General features: G+C 39.5%; 2 protein-coding genes across 2 annotated transcripts in view; one reads left to right on the forward strand and one right to left on the reverse strand.

Annotated features, from left to right (window-relative positions):
- Window positions 1–10,547, reverse strand: part of UBA5 (ubiquitin like modifier activating enzyme 5) — a 32,888-nt gene extending 22,341 nt beyond the window's left edge. Inside the window, exons 1-4 of the mRNA XM_005906539.3 lie at window positions 10,206–10,547; window positions 3,888–3,933; window positions 3,683–3,772; window positions 622–731 (exon numbers count right to left, since the gene is read on the reverse strand). Coding sequence (XP_005906601.1) covers window positions 622–731; window positions 3,683–3,772; window positions 3,888–3,933; window positions 10,206–10,366 — 407 coding nt within the window. The 5' untranslated portion in view covers window positions 10,367–10,547. The remainder of the gene's footprint in view (window positions 1–621; window positions 732–3,682; window positions 3,773–3,887; window positions 3,934–10,205) is intronic.
- A 209-nt stretch (window positions 10,548–10,756) lies between these two features.
- ACAD11 (acyl-CoA dehydrogenase family member 11) overlaps window positions 10,757–19,368 on the forward strand; it is a 117,532-nt gene continuing 108,920 nt past the window's right edge. The window contains exon 1 of the mRNA XM_005906541.3: window positions 10,757–11,322. Within this exon, the coding sequence (XP_005906603.1) occupies window positions 11,174–11,322 (149 nt within the window). The 5' untranslated portion in view covers window positions 10,757–11,173. The remainder of the gene's footprint in view (window positions 11,323–19,368) is intronic.

A 19,368-nucleotide genomic window follows, 5' to 3' on the forward strand; every position in this document is an offset into this window, starting at 1 on the left:
TTCCACAGTTTATTGTGATCCACACAGATGTGCTGGGAATTAAGCTTTTATCACCTCTGTTAACTACACAGTTCAGTCTAACAAAAGAGCTTCTTTGCTGCTTATACAATTCAGTGCAAGAACGTTTAGGAACATAAGGAAACATCCCAGAGTAAGAGCTGCCAAACTAGGTCCCTTGGGCCAAATCTGACTACCACCTTGCTACATTTTTTGTAAGGTCTGCAAACTAAGAGTAGTTTTTATATTTTAAAATGGCTGTAAGAAAAGAAAAAAATCAAAAGAACAACAATATTTCATGATGTGAAAATTATAAGAAATTTAAATTTTAGATTCCATAAATAAAGTTTTATTGGAGCACAGTTTTGCTCATTTACTTTTATATTGCCCATAGGTACTACAACTGTATAGTTGAGCAGTTTTGACAAAGACCATATGGCTCTCCAAGCCTAAAATATTTACTATCTAGCTTATAGAGAAAAAGGCTGCCAACCCATATCTTTATGCATAAGTGAAACCTGCATTTTTATACAGGAAAATTCAGTTCCATTTATAAGTTAAGTGACTAAATACATACAGGAAGATTTCACCAATTGCAGTGCCTTCAACTGCTATTCCATTTACCTCAAAGTATGTTCTGCTGCTTGAACTTTACTTAATCCTGCTTGATGAGGTTGGAAGAAAAGTCTATTCATATTGGCCAGTTCCACCTTGTCATAGTCAAAGAGTAGCAACTAAAATGAAAATAGTGGTAATCTGATGAAAAGTGTACCAAAAAAGAAAAAAAAATAACGAACTAGTCGGCTAGTTAAAATCTGATGGGTTTAACTCTTTAACAATAATAATATTAACTAACTTTGAAAAACTAGATGTCATATATTAACTCATTTAAGGATCACATGCAGTAAGAATATAGGTACTCTCCTCATTTTAGAAATAAGACAACTAAGGCACTTGCCCAAAAGCCACTCAGCTAATATGTAGTGAATATGGGATTCAAACTGAGGCATTCTCTGCTGTACTGCCCCTCTAAATGATTATCTCAAAAATTAATGTTCATTCCATTTCATGACAATTTTTACAAACTGTGCCAAAATCTTATTTCATTCCAATTATTGGCTCAAAGCCAACAACCCATTAGATAAATGAAAATTTTAAATAAGATAAAAAAATGCTGTAACTTAAAACCATGGTATAATACAATGCCTTTCATGAATATGGAACTAAATGTACTCACGACATGGCTCAAACATTATTCCAAACAGAATGATTAAGCAGTTAATTTATATTTCCTGCTATATATTTAGGCATGATAGCATTTGTCAAACCTGTTCACCCAACTTTAAAATGGCCAAAAGGTCCATTTCCTATCAGTAAGAGCAGGTTGAACTCAAAGATATCCAAAGTCCTTTCTTTTTTTTGACTATATAAAATTAAACTTTTATTGGATGAGACTCAGAGTAGACTAGACATGGCAGGGGAAAAAGAGGATCATGAACTTGAGCGCACAGCAATGCAATTTATCCAGAGTGAAGGAAAAAAGAACCAAAAAAAAAAAAAATTGAGCCTCTAGACCTATGGAATAATTCAAAGCAGTGTAAAAGTGATATACTTTGCTACAGTTGCCAAAGTCACTTCTTTATCTAAAATTCTGTGACTTTGTCATACAATTCTCAGTGTTCCAAATCTAACAACAAAAACAAAAATGGGATGTTCTTCTTCTCAATACAGAAACTAAAGAAAGTTAATCCAGCCCTTAATATCTTGCTAGAAAAGACATCACTTATATTCTCTATAAGTTTCTAACCCTACTTAGTCTCTCCAAAGTTTGGTTTATTTAAGCTCATTCAGACAGTATTTATTAGGTCAGGCCAAGTATTAAGTTTGAGTTTCAGCCTCATAGCTATATGAGTAAATTGTAGGAAATCCTAAATTTGAGGACAGGAGGTGTGAGTTGTAACTGTCAATAATTAGCTCTGATTCTGGGTAAGTCACTTTAACTGTTTAGGTCTGTATCCTCATTTGTAAAATAAGGCAGTTGATCTAGATCTGGTTATCCAGGGTACCCCAGGAACTCAGGAAATTTTCAGGGATAAGAAGTGGGCTCTGGATCTCCAATCCTCCATTTCCCTACTTAACCACATGAAATAGCTTCTTGTTTCTGTTTTATACATTGAAGAAAGAGTTCTGAAACTTATCTATGCAGATTCTTAGCTTACAAACTTGAGTGCACTTGGAATCACTGTATTTAAAAATACAGATGTAAAAAAAATAAAATAAAATAAAAATAAAAATACAGATGTGTGGGTCTTATTCCCAGAGGTTCTGATTACCTATTATGGGGTGCAGTCTGGACATAAGAAATTTTTTTGAACATCCCAGGTGATTCTAACTACAACAATATCATCAGGAGTTTGTGTTAAAATACAGATTCTGATTCAGCATGTCTTGAGTGGGACCTGGGAATCTTTGATTCTAACAAGTTCCCAGGTGATGCTGGGACCAGACTGAATAAGCAGTTCTTAAAGCACAGTCACTGGAATATCATCAGAGCCACCTGGGAACTTGTTAGAAATTCTTCGGTCCATCTGCAACCTACAGAATCAAAACCACTGGGTTAGAGTTCAGTAATCTATGTTTCAATAAGCCTTCCAAGTGACTCCAGTGCACACTCAAACCAAAGACCCACAAATCTTCATGATCTCTACCACCCTTGGTCAATCAACTAGGGAATGTCAGCTATAAGCAATTGTTGACAGGCATTTATAAACTTATTGAAAGATATTAAAATGTTAATAAACATTTTTAGTACTTTGGTGGTGTCTTTTCTGTATTGATAAATAAGTGCCAATTTTGAAACCACTTTAAGAATCTGGGGCATGGAATGGACCAATATATTAAAGAGCATTGATAAAGCAAGCATTTTCCCACAAAGTTTATCAAAATGATATACAATTGTGGAAAACTTTTATATTCACCCACTATCTATCTGACATCATGGACTTTAGATTTATAAATATAAGATTGGTACACTGATTTCTGGTATAAAGTCAACTTCTCCTTCCTTCTCACAATCACAATCTAAATCAATTTTATAAAAAAGTATGGAACTTCCTGGTGCTCCAGTGGTTAGGACTTGGGGCTTTCAATGCCATGGCCTCAGAGTTCAATCCATGGTAAGGGAACTAAGATCTCACGAGCCTCACAGGGCATGACCAAGAAAACTTAGGGCAAAAAAGAAAAATGCCTGGGTTAAAAAAAATCTGGAGCATTCAGCAGTTCAATTTCAAGAGTAAGAAAGGCACATGCTTTCTAGTTTGTCTTGTAAAAAACAAGTTTTAAAAAAATTTTGGGGATGTTTCAGTGTTTCACAACACACTTTTTCAATTTAACAGCCTTCTTTCCTAAACTTCTTTAATCAAAACACTTAAGTCCAAATTGTTTATACATTATCCCGAACAAAAAAGTTCCTGAACACAATCAGATAGTCCTTATTTAATCAGCAGCAATATTAGTTTCCTCTTGGGTGGGTTTATGTCTTAACTGGGGTAGAAAAAACAATCTGAATGAATACACCACAAATCAATATGCCATTAATAAGGAGGAAAAAAATCCTTATTTGTACCTTATTTACTCCACAAGTGAATGGGTTCCAAATACGACAGAAAATGAGAAATGCTTTTACCTTACCAATGCCACATCGTGTCAGCATTTCAGCAGTCACACTGCCAACTCCACCAACACCTACTATTGCTACAGTAAAGGTACGGATTTTCTGTAAAATGCAAAATTATATATGTGTTGGTTAATAATTCTTCACTGAAAATGTCATTGAAAATTATTTTCATTTACTGAAACCATCTTCAAAAATTTGGAAGAGTTTATCATACCTCATAGTCGCTCACAATTCCCATTCGTTTCAAAGCCATCAGGCGGCTTAAAAAAAAGGAAAAACAATGTTTTAAAGTTTACAGTCTTTTAATTAATAGTGACATAGGTAAACACACATCATCACAGAAAATAAACTGCAAGAGAAGAAACAGTGAGGGGAGTAGGGGTAAAAAAAAAGTTTTAAAGTTTACAGTCTTTTAATTAATAGTGACATACATCATCACAGAAAATAAACTTTAAGAGAACAAACAGTGAGGGGAGTGGGGTGGGAGGAGAAATCTTTCAGTTAATTTTTACCAGATGAAACTAAATCACCTCAGCAATTTTAAAAAGCATGCATGCCCGAATATCCTCCAAGACAGAGCCTGTGCAATAAGATTTTTTTTAAAGTTCCTCATACATTCATTCTAACGTGCAGTGAAGATTGAGACCTATTGACTGAAATGTTAAGTTTCCAGACGAGAATGGGTCAAAGTGAAATTTCAGCATTTTCCCATGCTTATTAGTTTATGTAAATATTTAATGTTTGATTCAGATTTAATATTTAATATCAGAATAACCTCATGACTGGAATTATATTCACTTGTTGCCTCTGCCCACAATGGTAAGTCTTTTAGTAAACACCTTTATTCCAAGGACTCTAAGAGGTACTTTAGATATCTAGTTACTGCTAGTCTGTTACCTTCTTCAGTCACCAAGCCAATCAAACTTTGGATGGGAGGCCTAACAATCGTGTTTCAATAAGCTCCCCAAGTGATTGTGATGCACACTAAAGTTTGAGAACCTTTACTGTAGATTACTTAATTTATTCTCTTGTTATGGTTGGAAGAACATATTCCCAAAGCTTTGTAAAGGGTAAATTTTGGAAGGTAAATTTTGAGAGCTTGTATGTCTGAAATGTTCTTTACCAAATTTCTTAAAAACGTTTTATCAAAATTCTATTCTTAGAAATATATTATAAAATGACAAACTGAAGTGTATATAATTGTTGAAAGCTATACTTTGCCAACAAAGGTTCGTTTAGTCAAGGCTATGGTTTTTCCTGTGGTCATGTATGGATGTGAGAGTTGGACTGTAAAGAAGGCTGAGCGCCGAAGAATTGATGCTTTTGAACTGTGGTGTTGGAGAAGACTCTTGAGAGTCCCTTGGACTGCAAGGAGTTCCAACCAGTCCATTCTGAAGGAGATCAGCCCTGGGATTTCTTTGGAAGGAATGATGCTAAAGCTGAAACTCCAGTACTTTGGCCATCTTATGCGAACAGTTGACTCATTGGAAAAGACTCTGATGCTGGGAGGGATTGGGGGCAGGAGGAGAAGGGGATGACAGAGGATGAGATGGCTGGATGGCATCACTGACTCGATGGACATGAGTCTGAGTGAACTCCAGGAGTTGGTGATGGACAGGGAAGCCTGGCGTGCTGCGATTCATGGGGTCGCAAGGAGTCGGACACGACTGAGTGACTGATCTGATCTGATCTGATACCTATACACACACAGACACACACACACTCTTAGTTGATAGTTTAACTAGATATATAATTTTACATTAGAAACAATTTTCCTTCAAAATTTCTAACATGATTTCTAGTTTCTGAAACTTCAAAATGTGCCTTAGAGTGAAACTATTCTCATCAATTGTGCTGAGTACTTATTGGACTCTTTCCAATCAGAAACGTTTAAGTTCTGGAAAATTTCCTTGAAGAATGTGGTGACTTCTTTGGTTGGTTGGTTGGTTTTTCCTGAACTTTCTGGAGCTCCTATTATTGGGAAGTTGGACCACTTGGACTAGTCTTCTATTTGTAATGTCTTTCCTCTATTTTCCATTTAGTTTTCCACTGTTCTCTGGATTTCTTACAATGTTATTTTATTGAGACTTTCACTTTTGTTATCATTCTCCATTTGCAAGAATGATTCTTTTTGTAGTACTCTGTCCTATTTCATTTATACATATATCTTTCTGAAGATATTAATGATAATGTTGGGGTTGCAGTCCCCTTATATAGTCTATTAATTTTGTTTTCTTCCTTTCACATTAGGAGCTTCTCTCATCCTTTCTGCTCATATTTAAAAGTCAGACACTAATAAAGGCAAGGATGTGGGCGCTGTTTATTTGACTTTGGGATTCACTACAGCGTAATCTCGGAGAAGGCAATGGCAACCCACTCCAGTACTCTTGCCTGGAGGAGCCTGGTAGGCTGCAGCCCATGGGGTCGTGAAGAGTCGGGCACGACTGAGCAACTTCACTTTCGCTTTTCACTTTCATGCATTGGAGAAGGAAATGGCAAACCACTCCAGTGTTCTTGCCTGGAGAACCCCAGGGATGGCGGAGCCTGATGGGCTGCTGTCTATGGGGTCGCACAGAGTCAGACACGACTGAAGCGACTTAGCAACAGCAGCAGCAGCAGCATAGCGTGATCTGGCTGGGCTGTTTAGTAGTTGAGAAATCCACAATGTCAGTGTCTTTCAGTCTTTCTTCTTGGCACTCTCAGATTCCCTACAGAAGAATCTTTCAATTTCCACACTGAAAAGTCTTTAAGCTGATCAGTTTTGGGGTGTTAAATGGAGAAGCAAGGCTGGGAGTCCTAGCATTCAGTATGTAAACATTTAGTTAATTCCCTCCCTTCAGGCATGAAGACTTGCTTTAATTATTAATAGAAATACTCTATTTTACTCTCTAATGAGTAAATCTCTAGTAGTCTCTCCTGACAGAGAAGAGGCATTTGCCTCGCTACTCAAAGTGAAACAATGAACTTGGGTTGCTTCTTCAACAGATTTTCAGCCATCTTGTTTAGTCCTACCTTAAGCCCTTCTTGAAAGACTTATGCCTGTTCTTGAGCTTTGAGAGAATTCTATTGTATGAGTCGGGTTGCAGGCTTTAGAGTGAATTTATCGGATCCTTTAAATCAGGATCATCTATCAGTCATCTGTCTCTTTCTAGTTTCTAAAACTGTTTTACTATAATCATTTAAGTACAGAGACTCACCCATCCCCCAATTATTAACAGAAACTTTTTTCCCAGTGGTGATTTATTCCTTTTTAAAAATTATTCCTTTACTTTCATTTCAGTGAGATTGGGTAGACAGTGATATACGTCTGTGATCAATCTGCCTCTTTACCTTGATGCTGTCTTTAATCTTTATAAATAACCCTGAGAAGAATGCATTGCTGGAGAAGGAAATGGTAACCCACTCAAGCATTCTTGCCTGGGAAGGCCCATGGAACGTGGCAAGCTACAGTCCCTTGGGTCACAAAAGAGTTGGATGGGACTTAGCAACTAAACAACAACAACATCCAATTGGTCCAGCAACACTTGTTGCAAAAACAATCCTCTCCATAAATTGCTTTGGTAACTTAGTTAAAAATCAGTTGACCATATTGGTGTCACTAAGAGTCGGACACAACTGAAGCGACTTAGCAGCAGCAGCATATGAGTCTTTTACCAGACTTTCTATCCTAGTCCATAGAAATATTTGTCTAGCTTTATACTTATATTATAGTCTTATTCTCTGCAACTTTAAAATGAAATTTTAAAATAAAGTTTCGTTAAAAAAAAGAATGCATCACAACCTCCTTTTATAAATGGGGCCAGGTGGGGGAAGGGAGGGCAGATTCAGGTTAATCAACTTGCCCAAGATCAGTTAAATGGCAAACAATTATTCAGAGCTGGATTTTGGAGCTAGTATTTAAAACCAGGTTTTCTAATTTTAAAGACTCTGCTCACCTTTTCATTTAGTTAACATGCTTCTAATTATATCCCTTAACACACAATTTTACAGTTACTTGTGTTGATCATTATTCTATAACCATTGAATCTCCCAAATTAAAGCAAAAGGTCTTTTGAGGGTCAGGAACTTTGTATTTCAAAATGTCACTCAATGCAATTAAAATAATGTAGAATACCTACAAATCCCTCTATATTTTTCTGATAATCATGTGCTGTGCTTTATCATAATTCTTACCACTCATACTGTAATCCCAAGTTTACCTTTGTATCTCACACTTATCTGGTAACCGCTGGAGGGAAATGACCATGTCTTTGTATTCCCAGTGTCTGTGCAAATAATAAATGGTAAATAACATTATTCAGGAAGGCTGGAAATGAAAAGGTGCACACTAAATATGTGCTGAATGTACAACAATTCAAAAAATAAGATTGACCTTATCAAGTTTCCATGTACTAGTACAGAGCTTTGGGTGTCAACTGCCATCTCCAAAGTAGCAGTTTTAATAAAGACAAAATGGTACAAATAAGATAGAAAATACTAAATGTTTAAATTTGAGTACTGAAAGATTTGTGGTTATTACAATGTCAAGTAATTGTCTCACGTTAAAATGATGTCTGAAAGATGATTCTAAATATATGATTCACATTCCTTTGCTTTTCTCAGAGGGAGCATTTCAAAATTTTCATTTTTAAAATACAAAAATGTTTAAGCATGCCAAATGGAATGAAAGTGACTAACGCTCAGTCATGTCTGACTCTGTCACCTCGTAGACTGTACCCCACTAGGCTCTTCTGTCCGTGGAATTCTGCAAGCAAGAATACTGGAGTGGGTAACCATTCTCTTCTCCAGGGGATCTTCCCCCCACCACAGGGATCAAAGCTGGGTCTCCTGCATTGTAGGCAGATTCTTTACCATCTGAGCCAGGAGAGAAGCCAAATGGAATAGTTTCTACTTATTCTGATTAATGAGATGGTAAACCTTTCACATGTGCCAAGTAAAATACATGCACTATCGTCAATTATATCTCAAAACTGAAAAACAAAACAAATTTTTTTAATGTAGTAAGATAAATGAGAGAAAAGCAAGAATCCAGCATGATTTACTTTAATGTAGATTAAAATAAACTCTTCTGTAATTACAGAACAATTATAATTTTGGTCAGGTTTTCTATGACAAATAATATTGTAATTAACAGCTTTGTGCCTAAATACTGTGTCTGCATTTTATGTTGCAATATATATGAAGTGAAGTCGCTCAGTCGTGTCTGACTCTTTGCGACCCCATGGACTGTAGCCTACAGGCTCCTCTGTCCATGGGATTTTCAAGGCATGAATACTGGAGTGGGGTGCCATTTCCTTCTCCAGGAGATCTTCCCAACCCAGAGATTGAACCCAGGGCTCCTGCACTGTAGGCCAATGCTTTACCATCTGAGCCACCAGGGAAGTCATATATATATACATACATACATACATATATATATATATATATATATATACACACACACACATATACATGCATCTTAAGACTTTTACTGAGGCTTTATGTCATAAATAAAACCTTTCTTTAAAATCCAAATTTCTGCTCTTTGAAGGGAAAGAGCACCAATAATACCTTTCCTGTTTCACCTACTCTAAAACTGTCCAGTTTTTAGAAACACTACTTAATGGCTTATTTATTTTTACTGGGGAGACAAAACAAATCTAATGGCAGTCCAAGCCTTTTTAGCTACTGTTAGCTCTTATGGCCTGAGGCAGGTCACAGCACCTCTCTAAGCCTAATTTATCTCGCCTATAAAATGGGGATAAAATGACAGTAGCTATCTCCTAGGGTTGCAGTAAAGAGGAAAAGTGACAACGCATGCTAAGTGTTTACCGGGTGGTGAAAGTTCAGTTAATACCTAGCATCGAAAGCTCTAAGAACTTTACATATACTTGTATTTTCAATCTTCACAACTCCACAGAAAGAGATACTACAAGCAAGAAAGTAAAGGTACAGAACTCTCACCAGGTTACTCAGTTGCTAAGATTTGACTCCATTCTGGGCCTAGGGTCCCTACCGTCATCACTACCCTACTTTCAACCACTACCCTATATTCAACCTGCTGAATTAACAAAATCTTGGGAAATGAAGAAAGGAGAGGTGCGGATAGGACTAGTGAAGTCCAAAGGTTTTAGAGTTAATCTAGCTGTTTCCACCACGCCAATTTAAGAAACAAAGAAGACTCTATGAAGCTCCCAAGTTTAGCTTAGCAGGTTTTACATCTGGCGTCTTAGTCTGAAAGTTTCTACTATCAGTTTCATGATGAGCGAGGAAGACTAAAAGAGGTAGGGGCGGCAGGAAACCGGATCCGTGTCCTCAGGAAGCACAGGAGCAGCACCATATGGCTGATTTAGTTGAGTTTTTTTAAAAAAGAGAAAGAACAACTTTTGACTAGGACTAAGACTTGTCCTTGCTCGCTTAGAAATAAGATCCTAGAAGAAGAAAAGGGAGGTGTGAGCTGTCAGCTGGACAGCGGCGGGAAGCCCCTCACTTCTGACTATCTGGAGACCGTGACCTCGCCCCTCTTCCGGCCCCGACCCGTCACGCAGGTCACCTGTAGGGGTTGGAATCCACCACCTCGGAGCTCATCTTTTCAATGCGGGCCCGACCGCCTCCTCCGTCGCCGCTCCCCAGGGCGCGGCGACTTCTCTCCTGGGCCAGTTCCCGCTCCAGCTCTTCAACCCGCTGCTGCAGCCGTTCCACAGACTCGGCCATGGCTGGGACCCCGGCCGCCAGCGCTCCCAGCCCCGGCCGTCGCCGTCGTCGCCGCCCCACGCTGCTGGCCTGCTGGCCCCGAGAGGGTTATGTGGCGAGTCACCTTGCTGCGGCTTTCCCAGCCCACAAACCTGGGGAAGCGCTCCCAGCGCGCCCCTGCCCGACACGTCTCCGCCGCTCCTGCGGGTCTCCCAGCGGGCCACTTCCGGTGCGTTGCTGTCAACGCTCCGCCTCAGGCAAAAAAAAAAAAAGCCCCCTACTTCACCTCTTCGCCAGGGCCTAAGAGTCCAGGGAGTTCCAGGGCACGGGTCATAAGTGTCCAGAACCAGCGGCCTGCGATGTTGCCTTTCCAACCTGGCGGCCAGGAAAAACCCCAGAATCTTTTATTCCTAGGCTCGAGGTCTTGACGGGCCCTTTTCTGCACCGGACCCGGTAGGTCTTCCGCCTGCCAGTGCTTTCAATTTGGAGACGGACCAGGCCTCGGCGTTCTAATATGCTCTTGTGACTAACATGACTTTGCTTTCTTTAGAATTGAGGTCTCCAACTCTGAGGCTGACTGAAAACTTTAAATTCGAACACACAAGGCCCTTCTGGCGTTTCCTGAGTACAGCCCAAGTCCAGGAGACAGCTGGCCTGTGCTGCCAGCCAGCGGCCTGGCGATATGTAATTGGCTGGAGCCGCGGGCCCGCCTCCACCTGGGCGTCTCGGCCTCGCCCCTGTCCGTGGAGTAGCGTTCTCCCAGACGAACCGGATCCCAAGAGTCTAGTGAGTTCTGTGACTCTGTGGTCTGAAGCGGCAGCGTAGATCATGGAAACCGCTGCCTCCCGCGAGCCCAACACTATAGAAGTGCTGCCCCAGCACAAGTTCGACTGTAGGTCTCTGGACGCCTACCTAAACCAGCACTTGCCCGGCTTTGGGACCGAGCCCGAGGCCAAGCTGACGGTTGCCCAATACAGGTATCGGCCCTAGCCTTCTCCAGCAGAAACAAATCTGTACCTTGTGCTTTTCTTCCTCTGGCCCTGGGTGGTTTTCTGCTTTCCTCCACCCTATTTCTTTTTCCGCAGTGACCTACTCTGCCGGCGGGAGCTGCTGTCACTGGCTCCCGCGTTACATTCTGAGTATTTCCAATTCCAGCGCGGTAATGGAAGCACTATAGCGTTCACGATTCCAGCTATGAGGAGGAATCTGTTAACAGCTGTGTACTTTGAGAATTCACTGAGGCAGTTAAGGTTGGAAGCTCTGTGTGATATAAAGAGGCCGTTCGCTCAACCTTTGTTCTATAACCTTTTTTTTCCCCAGAGAAGCTGATGTAATTCCATTCACATTGGGCATATTCTTAGAGGCTGAGTTAATGGTACCAGTTGGGGGATCCGAAATTCTTATACTAGATATTCCATTTAGCAAATCACAGCACCACTTTGGGCTTTAGTTCTTTTGAAATAGGGGAATGGAACTAGATGACGGTCCTGAGAATACTGTCTGTTCTCCACAGTGAATCTGCCTCTAGTCTGATGTTGTTGTATAATAGAAGGTAATTTACAAATAGACTTTGCTGTAAAAACAGCATCTTGATAAACACAGAACTATAAAAGCAACCCTGGCTTCCAGAAGAATTAGGTGTGTCACTTACTGACTGGAAATTTAAGTACTGTGGTACGTGAACTCTTTGATGACTAGTTTCATAACCTGTAATAAATACTTGCCTGCTCTGTATAATCCTGATAAATGAAGTAATATAGATGAAAGGGCTTAATGTTGTAACGGCACTGTTTACCAGTGGCTTTATCACAGGGTATTCCTTGACTACTGATTTCAGAGAAATTAAAAATAGTGGAAAGGTGATGGATCAGAGAGGGTTTGACGGTGTAAAATTAAAAAGCACCATGTGGAATTCCCTAGCTGTCCAGTGGTTAAGACTCAGTGCTTTCACTGCTGGGGACATGCAGTGGCCAAATTAAACAACAACCAAAAAATAAAAGGCACTGTGTCACATAGATATTATAGGATGAAGCAGCAGGTGGAATAAAAAATGGCAGAGGTTTCTAGCCTGAGGCCTTGAGTTGTAAACAAATAGATCAAAGTTCAAATTGGCTATGGCAATCTGGACAAGTTATTTAACTCTTTTGAGCATTGAATCTTCCTTTGGCAACGTGGAGATAATATTTATCTCCTAGGGTTTTTTGAGAATTATCTAACTAAGAGTTAATTCTGAATTAAGTTGAATGTTAAATCAGAATTGTCCTTGATAAATGGAATAACTAGTATAGAACTATTTAGATAGATAGATAGTATTGAAGTATAGATGGTATAGAACTGTCCCCACAGAGAATACACATTTATTTCCAGGACACATTGAAAAGTTTATAAAAATTGAAGACATGTTAGGCCGCAAAAGTTTCAAAAATTCAAAAACATCATTCTTAAAAAAAAAAAAAAATTAAAATTCAGAATATAAATGCCAAAACTTTAGAAATCAAAAGAGAATAGCTAATGAACACATTTTAGAAAATAATTGATATACAAATTAAAGAGCCAATAGTCTACAGAAAATAATGGAGTTTACCAAATTTCAGTATGCAAAAATCAATTGAATTTCTCAACTTTAGCAACAAAAATGTAAAGATATAAATTTCAGAAAGATGAAATTAATAAGAATATCAGAAATATAATTTTCTCAAACATTAATAAAGTATTTGCAAGACCTTTGTAGAGGAAATTATAAAACTATTAGAACCTTAGAACTAAATACAATGAAAGATGCCGTGTTCATGAATAGGAGAATTCAGAATTGTATGATTCTCTTTTTTTTTTTTTCCAATTGATATATAGATTCAGTGCAATGACACTCACAGTCTTAATTTTTCCCCTAATTCAAAAAATTACTCCTAAATTGTATGTGCAAGAGCAAAGCGCCAAAAATAAAGGAAAACACTCCTGAGGGAAATGTAAATTAAGATGGCTTATTTTTTCACAGAGATAGACAAATCAATAAAACAGAAGAGAGAATCCACAAAAAGACCCACATATTTATAGGACTTTGATATATGACAGTGCTGGCACTGAGAATCAGTCTTTGGAGAGTTGGAGGGAGAAGAGATTTTTCAGTAAATTAAACATGGATAATTATTATGTATATGAAAAAAATTGAAATTAGACCCTTTCCTTACTCAACCTCACTCAGTTCTAGGTGGATTACAGAGGAACAGTAAAGGCAAAACTATAAACATTTGGGGACTTCCCTGGTGGTCCAGTGGTTAAGAACCCATGTTGCAGTGCAAGGGACACTGATTCATCCCTGGTGCAGGAAGTTCGCACATGCCTCAGAGCAACAGAGTCGGAGCACCACAACTACTGAGCCTCTGCTCCAGCACCCAGGAGCTACAACTATGGAACCTGCAACAAAGAGTAGCCCCCCGCTCGCCACAAGTAGAGAAAGCCCATGTGCGGCAGCAAAGACACACCACAGTTAAAAAATAAATAAATAAAAAAATAATCTCTTAAACTGTAAACATTTGGAAGACATATAGAAGCTCTTTAGACTGTGGAGTAGAGAATAAAGTCTTTAAAAAGACAAAAGTGCAAACTGAAGGAAATGACTGGAAGAATCCTTCAAATGAAATTATAGATGAAAATATTTTCAGTGTATAGAATAGATAAAAGATTAACCTCCAGAACATATGAAGAACTGCAATAGCTCAACAGAAAAATGGGCAAAAGACTTGAAGACACTCAGCCTCATTACACTGTAATAATTGGGGAAAATGCAAGTTAAAATGACAAGATACCATCTCATAGCATGATTTTTGACTTTTTTGAAAAAAAAATCTGATAATATCAAACAGAATATGAGATAACAGGGACTCATCCACTATTGGTGAGGGTGGCACCCTGAAGCTGGGAAAGATTGAGGGCAGGGGGAGAACGGGTCGACAGAGGATGAGATGATTGGATGGCATCACCAACTCAACAAACATGAGTTTGGGCAAACTCAGGGAAATAGCAAAGGACAGGGAAGTCTGGCAAGCTGCAGTACATAGGGTCACAAAGAGACATGATTTAGTGACTGAACAACAACACAACAACTTTGGAAAACAATTTGGCACAATCTTGTAAAGATGAAATGGGAAGATATACATGCTGAGTGACAAAGTATTTCTATTCCTAGTTGTATACACTGAGGAATTGTTGTACTAGGGTATCAGGAGATAATCTACAAAAATCTTTGCACTGTTTGTAACAGTAAAAATACAGTAATAAAACAACATTAATCAATTAAAGAATGGGTGAATAAATTATAGTATATTCACATGAAGAAACACATACAGCAGTGAAGATTATTCAACTGCAGCTATATACATCAACACAAATAAAAACTGGACAAATAAACAGTATATTGTTTAAGGGGATAAACTTCAAGGGAATGATAAATGTAAAAATCAAGATGGTAGTTACTCTGAAGAGAGAGACAGTGGTGGTCCAGTGGTTAGGACTCAATGCTCTCACTGAGGTGGCTCAGGTTTGATCCCTGGTTGGGGAACTAAGATCTTGTAAGACAAAAAGCAAAAATAAAAAATGAAGGGAAGGATACACAGAGGGCTTTAGAGATGGTGATTTTTTCTTTCTCAAATTATGTAGTGAGAACACTGGTATTTGTTGTGTTACTGTTCTTTTAAATATTATTTTTTACCTATGTAAAGTTTATTTTTAGAATTAGAAAAATTTAAATCATATTAGAAATAAAAATATTTTGACTTAATAATGAAGATGTTGTATAACTTGATAAAACAAACCCTATGATTTCCAGGTATGTGTATATTATGTGCCTGGCGCTGCTTCAATCACTGGGAATTTAACAAAAAGAAGATCCTGCCTTTTTGGAACCTGGATTCTATCTGGAGAAGACAGAGATAAAATCACATTCTAAATATTAAAGTATATGAGAAAATGGAGAGAAACAAAGGAGAATAGGAAATGTTTAGGAGGGGGAAGCAGAAAGGCCTCAGTGAGAAGGTGGCATTCAGCAAGGAGAGATATGGATGTAAGCCTTATAGCTATCTGGGGAAAGACTATTCCAGACAGAGGGAAGAGCAGGGGCTCTGAAGGGGGCATGTGCCCAGTGGGTGGAGAGAATACAAGCCAGGGTGCCTGGAGTTGCATAACAAGGGCAAGAGAAATTCTGTTGACTCTTATAAGGGTTTTGGCCTTTACTCTAGCTAACACTCTTCCTAGGTGGTGCTAGGGGTAAAGAACCTGCATGCCAATGCAGGAGATGTAAGAGACGCAGTTTCGATCCCTGGGTCAGGGAGATCCCCTGGAAAAGGAAATGGCAATGTACTCCAATATTCTTGCCTGGAATATCCCATGGACAGAGTAGCCTGGTGATCTACAGTCCAAAGGGTCACAAGGAGTCAGACATGAATCAGTGACTAAGCACACAAAGCACACAAAGTTAGCTGAGATGGTGAGAGATTAGGGATTTAGGGGCAGAGGAGAGAAGTGATTTGTTTTTTTAAGTAGAATCCCTTTGCCTATTTAAACAGAATCTGTTTGCCTATTATTTGACTGAAGGAGGCAAACAAAAGGAGACCAGTTTGGAGTGTATTTTGATGACCTAGTAACACCCAAAAAAGATGTCCTTTTCATTATAGGGGACTTTCATTATATGCGAAAGTAGGAAGTCAAGAAACACCTGGAGTAACAGGCAAATTTGGCCTTGGAATATGGAATGAAGCAGGGCAAAGACTAATAGAGTTTTGCCAAGAAAATGCACTGGTCATAGCAAACACCCTCTTCCAACAACATAAGAGAACACTCTACACATGGACATCACCAGATGGTCAACACCAAAATCAGATTGATTATATTCTTTGCAGCCAAAGGTGGAGAAGCTCTATACAGTCAGCAAAAACAAGACCAGGAGCTGACTGTGGATCAGACCATGAACTCCTTGCCAAATTCAGACTTAAATTGAAGAAAGTAGGGAAAACCACTAGACCATTCAGGTAAGACCTAAATCAAATCCCTTATGATTATACAGTGGAAGTGAAAAATAGATTTAAGGGCCTAGATCTGATAGATAGAGTGCCTGATGCGCTATGAAATGAGGTTCATGACGTTGTACAGGAGACAGGGATCAAGACCATCCCCATGGAAAAGAGATGCAAAAAAGCAAAATGGCTGTCTGGGGAGGCCTTACAAATAGCTGTGAAAAGAAGAGAAGTGAAAAGCAAAGGAGCAAAGGAAAGATATAAGCATCTGAATGCAGAGTTCCAAAGAATAGCAAGAAGAGATAAGAAAGCCTTCTTCAGCGATCAATGCAAAGAAATAGAGGAAAACAACAGAATGGGAAAGACTAGAGATCTCTTCAAGAAAATTAGAGATACCAAGGGAACATTTCATGCAAAGATGGGCTTGTTAAAGGACAGAAATGGTATGGACCTAACAGAAGCAGAAGATATTAAGAAGAGATGGCAAGAATACACAGAAGAACTGTACAAAAAAGATGTTCAATCCCCAGATAATCATGATGGTGTAATCACTGACCTAGAGCCAGTCATCCTGGAATGTGAAGTCAAGTGGGCCTTAGAAAGCATCACTACAAACAAAGCTAGTGGAGGTGATGGAATTCCAGTTGAACTATTCCAAATCCTGAAAGATGATGCTGTGTAAGTGCTGCACTCAATATGCCAGCAAATTGGTAAAACTCAGCAGTGGTCACAGGACTGGAAAAGGTCAGTTTTCATTCCAATCCCAAAGAACGGCAATGCCAAAGAATGCTTGAAATACCGCACAATTACACTCATCTCACACGCTAGTAAAGTAATGCTCAAAATTCTCCACGCCAGGCTTCAGCAATATGTGAACTGTGAACTTGCAGATGTTCCAGCTGGTTTTAGAAAAGGCAGAGAAACCAGTGATCAAATTGCCAACATCTGCTGGATCATGGAAAAAGCAAGGGAGTTCCAGAAAAACATCTATTTCTACTTTATTGACTATGCCAAAGCCTTTGACTGTGTGGATCACAATTGACTGTGGAAAATTCTGAAAGAGATGGGAATACCAGACCACCTGATCTGCCTCTTGAGAAATTTGTATGCAGGTCAGGAAGCAAGAGTTAGAAGTGGACATGGAACAACAGACTGGTTCCAAATAGGAAAAGGACTACGTCAAGGCTGTATATTGTCACCCTGCTTATTTAATTTCTATGCAGAGTACATCATGAGAAACGCTGGGCTGGAAGAAGCACAAGCTGGAATCAAGATTGCCGGGAGAAACATCAATAACCTCAGATATGCAGATGACACCACCCTTATGGCAGAAAGTGAAGAGGAACTCAAAAGCCTCTTGATGAAACTGAAAGTGGAGAGTGAAAAAGTTGGCTTAAAGCTCAACATTCAGAAAACGAAGATACTGGCATCCGGTCCCATCACTTCATGGGAAGTAGGTGGGGAAACAGTGTCAGACTTTATTTTTGGGGGCTCCAAAATCACTACAGATGGTGACTGCAGCCATGAAATTAAAGACACTTACTCCTTGGAAGGAAAGTTATGACCAACCTAGATAGCATATTCAAAAGCAGAGACATTACTTTGCCAACAAAGGTCCGTCTAGTCAAGACTATGGTTTTTCCAGTGGTCGTGTAAGGATGTGAGAGTTGGACTGTGAAGAAGGCTGAGCGCCGAAGAATTGATGCTTTTGAACTGTGGTGTTGGAGAAGACTCTTGAGAGTCCCTTGGACTGCAAGGAGATCCAACCAGTCCATTCTGAAGGAGATCAGCCCTGGGATTTCTTTGGAAGGAATGATGCTAAAGCTAAAACTCCAGTACTTTGGCCACCTCATGCAAAGAGTTGACTCATTGGAAAAGACTCATGCTGGGAGGGATTGGGGGCAGGAGGAGAAGGGGACGACAGAGGATGAGATGGCTGGATGGCATCACTGACTCAATGGACCTGAGTCTGGGTGAGGTCCGGGAGTTAGTGATGGACAGGGAGGCCTGGCGTGCTGCGATTCATGGGGTCGCAAAGAGTCGGACACGACTGAGCGAATGAACTGAACTGAGTAGACAGTAATTAGTGGTATGGACCAGGGTGGTAGTGTAGGATAGGTGCAAAGTGGTCATATTCTGAATTTATTTTGGAGGATTTATAACTGATCACTTGTGGGATATGAAAGACAAAAAAGAGGAAACCAACAGTATTTCATTTTTTCTTGGCAACTCAAAGGATGAATTTATCATGCAATAAAATAGAGATGACTGTATACAATCAGATTGGAAAGGAAATATCAGGAACTTGGTTTTGGAATGTTGAGTTTCAAGATGCATTTTAGACATGGGAGTGGATATGTAATAGTAAGCAGGCAGGTATATGAATCAAGAAGTCAGAGCAGAGATCTAAACTAGCCACATACATTTGGAAGTCACTGAGATAGAGAAGGTATTTAAAGCCATGAGATCATAGAGCTTACCTAGAAGATGAGTCTACCTAAAGAGGTCTGTGAACTTATTCCCAGGGATCCCAGTATTGAGAATTGAAGAATTAAGGAGGAACATACAACAGAATCTCAAAAGGGGTGGCCCAAGAAGGGGAAACCATGATTTGATACCATAGCAATACTAGTGACCTTGAAGAAAGTCACTGCACTGGAAAGATAGGAATGAAAGCTTGATTGACATGGGTTCATGAGAAAGTAGGAGAGGAGGAATTGTAGCAAACAGTGTAAACATTTTGAGTTTATACCCCTTGCTCTAAAGGGGGAAATGAATGTTTTATGTAGAGGGGGCAGTGGGGTCAAGTTCAGTTCAGTCACTCAGTCGTGTCTGACTCTTTGCAACCTCATGAACCGCAGCACGCCAGGCCTCCCTGTCTATCACCAACTCCTGGAGTCCACCCAAACCCATGTCCATTGAGTCAGTGATGCCATCCAACCATCTCATCCTCTGTCGTCCCCTTCTCCTCCTGCCCTCAAGCTTTCCCAGCATCAGGGTCGTGGGGTCAAGATA

Source organism: Bos mutus, chromosome 1 (genome assembly GCF_027580195.1).
Source record: "Bos mutus isolate GX-2022 chromosome 1, NWIPB_WYAK_1.1, whole genome shotgun sequence".
Classification (NCBI taxonomy): Eukaryota; Metazoa; Chordata; class Mammalia; order Artiodactyla; family Bovidae; genus Bos; species Bos mutus.